The 4,789-nt window shown below is 43.8% G+C and overlaps 1 protein-coding gene across 1 annotated transcript; it reads left to right on the top strand.

Annotated features, from left to right (window-relative positions):
• Positions 1-357: 357 nt before the first annotated feature.
• Positions 358-3,465, top strand: LOC104915630 (3 beta-hydroxysteroid dehydrogenase/Delta 5-->4-isomerase-like). The gene is made up of 2 exons (XM_010726543.3): positions 358-1,245; positions 1,598-3,465. The coding sequence occupies exons 1-2, from the start codon at positions 1,173-1,175 to the stop codon at positions 2,410-2,412; spliced, it is 888 nt and encodes a 295-aa protein (XP_010724845.1). The 5' UTR covers positions 358-1,172; the 3' UTR covers positions 2,413-3,465.
• Positions 3,466-4,789: the final 1,324 nt, after the last annotated feature.

The following is a 4,789-nucleotide window of genomic DNA, read 5'->3' as shown; positions in this document are numbered from 1 at the left end:
TGAACCCCAAAGGATAGCAACTGCCATGATAATGCTATGTTTTTTCTGTTAAACTTGCTTTCCATTTGATTTTACCCAGTTCTTCTGTACCTTTCCACTTTCCTACGTTTTTTAAACAGCGCTGATAGCAGGAATAGTTAATTTAGCTATTAATTTTTAAATTAATGTAATTTAATCATTACTTTTTGAGAAGAGCCTGGCTCGTGTGTTACCTAAACACAGTGATTTGCTTGGAATTACTTTTCATGTGACTTTATTCCCAGCTGTGTAACTTTTGATTCTTTGTACTGCTTTAGTTTTTCCTACAGCCTCACCCAGATTCACATTGCGTTTGTTTCAACAAATTTTCTTGTTCAAGTTGGAAAACAGAATTTTTGTGCCCTAACAATTTAAATTCTTCTCATCCCTTCTTCACTGATGGGGCCGTATTTTGCTGGCAACATTTCTCACTCCTTTGAACCACTTTTATCACTATATTTTCCTTTGCAATGCTTTGTGCTGCCTTTGGTTGTTGTTCTAATAGACCGAGAAGACTTGTTAACGTACTTGTATGCCTTACTGCCAACACTGGATTTTGTTCTCTGGGTTTTTACCAAAACCTTTCTGATTTTGGTTTACTGTTTCGTTTCCATAGATTTTCAAACCTCTGAGCTGCATCGTCTCTTTCAAAGGCACTGTCTCTTTCATCTATGTCTCTCATTACACCATGCACAACATATAAGGTGATTTCTGCCTCAAAACTCAGGTGGAAAAAGAGTCAATTTGCCATTTAAACAAATTACTAAAATATCTCTTACCTCTCCTACCCTTGAGACAGGCATTACGATAGGATGTTGAAAGTAAGAAATCCCACATTTTGAAAATATTATACAAAAAGTCACATTACGAGCAGCTGCAGTGAAGTTAAAAGCAAAAGCCAGGATATTCCAGAAATGGAAGCATGCACATTAATCTGTGTTTTTTGACTACCTGGTATCATGTGTTGTTCTGACATAAGATCTTTCTCTTCAAGCCCTCCTCCGATTCCCATCGAATGGTGGATGAACTCCCATTGGGTGCAGTTTTGAAGCAAACCATCAGGTCCCACTTAATTCTGCCTCTGCTTAGGAAACCACCCATGAGCGTCCTCAAGCCTGAAAACCAAAGTATTCAGCATACGCCATAGAAAACTGATGAAATGGAGACTTGTGAGGGTTTCCAGCCTTAGGCCGATCCAATCCACAGGGACAAGACCCTGGCTTTATGGTTGGTGAAATTACTTTGTGTCCGTGTTGGTGCCAGAAAGAGCAACATTTTACTCAAGCATAAAAAAGCAACCCACAGAATTAAAATGAAATGTTAATTCCTGTAAAACTTCTGCGGCTACACTGACACCATTTAAGAACAGGCTCAGGGGAGGCCTAGCTTCATTTGAATGTGTCCAGCTCAGGACAGGATTCCTACAGCTGCAGAGAGGGGAGATATGGTGGAGCTTGGGCCAGAGGTGCTGTCTTTGACCCAATAGGTCCACCTTTCTCTACCTGGGAAGCTCCAGGCTGGAGCCTTTTTCAGTTAACTCAGCTACATGCCTCCTAACTCCCACGTTTCTCTTTTGAAGGTACTCAGATGCTGCTGGAGGCGTGTGCTCGTGGTAATGTTCAGCACTTCATCTACACCAGCAGCATAGAGGTGGCAGGCCCAAACTGCAAGGGTGACCCAATTTTCAACGGTGATGAAGATACACCTTATGAGAGTACATCCCGATTTCCTTATGCTCAGAGCAAGAGGCTGGCAGAGGAATCTGTGCTGAAGGCAGATGGCCAGATGTTGAAGGACGGAGGCATGCTTGTGACCTGTGCCCTGAGATCCATGTACATTTTTGGAGAAGGATGTCCATTTCTTCAAGGTCATTTGGATAAGTGTCTGCTGAATAAAAACATCTACCTGCGTTTCTCCAGGAAGGAGGCTTTAGTAAACCCTGTGTATGTGGGGAACATTGCCTGGGCACACGTGCAGGTGGCCAAAGCTTTGCAGGTCCCACAGAAAGCCAGACACATCAGGGGGCAGTACTACTACATCTCAGATGACACTCCTCACATGAGCTACGCAGACCTCAATTACGAGCTGACCAAGGAGCTGGGCTTTGGAATTGAGCCCTGGCTCCCCATGCCTCTGACAATGCTGTATTACTTCTCACTGCTGTTGGAGATCGTGAGCTTCATGCTCAGGCCCTTTGTCAGATACATCCCCTCAACCAACCGCCACCTGGTCACTCTGCTGAACACCCCCTTCACTTTCTCCTACAGAAAGGCACAAAGGGATTTTGGCTACGTGCCCCGTTACACGTGGGAAGAGGCAAAGAGGTACACCAGCCAGTGGATTGCCTCTATTGTCCCACAGAGGAGGGAGTACTTAAAAAGCAAGAAAGCCTAAATGCTAAGAAGAGCAGAGGCCTGCCTCACCAAGGCTGGCCTCTCTTGAGCCAGAGGGCAGCTGGGTAAACAGCAACAGCAGGTAACTACCCAGTGTTTAATTGTCAAGAGAGAAAAAGAAAGTGTAACAGCACCCTCAATCGTCCCCAGAACCAAAATAAATATAGGTGAAACGTCCGTTTGTTTGTCAAGAACAGTCTGATAGGAGTAATGTTATTGTATAGTCCTATACTTGGGCAGCATGAAGATGTTGAATAAGACTCCACACAGCCCTTCTTTTGACTCCACATATTCTATAAGGCTTTTTAAAGGAATAAAGGCACAGTTTACCCAAGAACGATGACTGTAATTTACAAGCGTGCCTTGTTAAGCTATACCCAACTCATTCAGCATTATACAGCAGGCAGAAGCCACTTGATAGCAAAAGCAGTTACTAATCTTGCTCACTTTTTCAAAAATGTTGCCCAGCTTTCTGCAGTACTGACTCTACAATCTGAGAGGAAATAGGGGCAGAGCAAGCCAACAACACAGTGTTCGGTGCAACATTATCTTTAATGAAGGCAGCTCTGTAGAGGGAAAGGAACAAAGTTATGTCTGTTCTTTATCTCTTCTCATTTTCCTAGTTAAGACTTATCAAACTTGATGGCAGCCCAGGAGAACTAGAGCTGCTACATGATGGAAAGGAGAAAAATACTGCAGGACAGCCTTGGTCACTGAAGACATTCCACTGCAGATTCAAGATGTTTGAGAACACTGAAGAAATGACAAACATGGCTGAAAAGAAATGTAACACTATTTTCAGGTTTCACCTGGGAGCAAAGGTTAACATTAGCCAGTAGGTGCATGTATCCTGTTCCTGTGTTTTTTCCTTCTGGCTCTGTGCAGCTTGAGTTGTGAAAGAAAACAATCGATTCATTTTGTTTTGTTATTGTTTGGTTTTGGGGGTTTTTGTTGGTTTGTTGTGGTTGTTGTTGTTGTTGTTGTTGTTTTGTCTCAAACGTAGCTTTGTGAGGCCTTTTTGATTTTGGATAAGAGATGTGTATGTACGTGGTAGTACTCCTCTTATGGTTTGTATGGTGGGGCACCCTACACACACTATCCTGTGGAAGTTCTATAGATTAGAACAGTGCTTGAACTTGCCAAACTAGTGCATATATCTCTCAGCATTTGAATTGCTTTGGAAATGCTCAAATGGAAAATTCTATCCATATGCAACTTTGGAGCAATATGCCGTGATGTGGTGTGGTGTAAGTAATACCTTCACTCCGCCCAAATGGAGTGTAACCAAGCGCAAGAAATATTTTGTAGCAGCTGTGGAACCTTTCCTTTTCCCTTACCCCCACCCCGCTTTCTCTTATGCTTACTGGTGCTTTTTTCTTTCCCCACCACCGTGGACGGTTATTTATTCATGGATTTCAAGCAACCTTTGAGCCCCCAGGAGGTGTGAAAGGCACCACTGGCTGGTCTGTTGGGCGAGGGGTGTCACGCTAATGGAGAGAAAAGAAGGAAAAAAGGCAGACTGAAAAGTAAAGGACAAAAGGTCCGCCTAAAATCAGTACTTTGGAGAAGAACTCCCAAAGAAAATAAACCTTTGATGGAGGAATTCCCTGAGGGGAAAAAGAACCCCCCCACGGCCTGCTTGCTGCAAAGCTCCCTGGCTCTCTCCCATCCCCCGAGTGATTGAACGAGTTCCTGGGGTCAACGGCCGTACTACAAACCACCTTGCACCCACGGTCGTGACCACCTCTCTTCTTTCTGCAGAGACTCCTTGCTTTTATTTCCTACCCATTTTCTATCACCCGTCTTCCCTTCCCCATACTCCTGAGCAACTCAGATTTATAATCAACTGGTCAGGCTAACATTTGACCTGTTGTGTCTTAATCTCGCCGTCAGGTATACATGTACTAAAAGAACCTCCTCTCCCTCCTATAAATTGGAGCGAGATATAGGTCCAAAAATCTAACAACTCTTTGGACAAAAGCCTTTTCTGAACATAAAGAAGTGATTCAACATTTTATTCTTAGACCTACAGTTCAGTTGCTGAAAACAATTCTAAAAGATGGGATGCTGTGTTCAGGATGAAAGGTGAGATGGGCCCCATAAGTGAAAGTAAAAAGGCAAAAAGGCTTCACAGTGACTGAGAATAAGGGAGGTGAATGGGAATAGTTAGAGATAGTTCATAGAAGCAAGAATGTAGAGCTTGTTAGAAAATAAGGGATGGCAGACACTGTGACTGGGATAGTGAGGGGGATGAAGGCCATAAAGATAAGGGTTTGAGAACAGCCCGAGGATATTTGGCAGGGAGGTGATTAGATGTCCACAGGGCAAGAAGAAACCGGTTTTGGGGGATACCCCCCTCCCCCCCCCACCCCGAAAGC

Source organism: Meleagris gallopavo, unplaced genomic scaffold (genome assembly GCF_000146605.3).
Source record: "Meleagris gallopavo isolate NT-WF06-2002-E0010 breed Aviagen turkey brand Nicholas breeding stock unplaced genomic scaffold, Turkey_5.1 ChrUn_random_7180001835270, whole genome shotgun sequence".
Lineage (NCBI taxonomy): Eukaryota > Metazoa > Chordata > Aves > Galliformes > Phasianidae > Meleagris > Meleagris gallopavo.
This window is presented reverse-complemented; position numbering and strand designations above follow the sequence as displayed.

Coding starts and splice junctions, on each gene's coding strand:
- LOC104915630 (XM_010726543.3), top strand. CDS start 1,173: ATGAAATGGAGACTTGTGAGGGTTTCCAGCCTTAGGCCGATCCAATCC. Junction 1,246..1,597: donor GACAAGACCCTGGCTTTATG/GTTGGTGAAATT, acceptor TCTCTTTTGAAG/GTACTCAGATGCTGCTGGAG.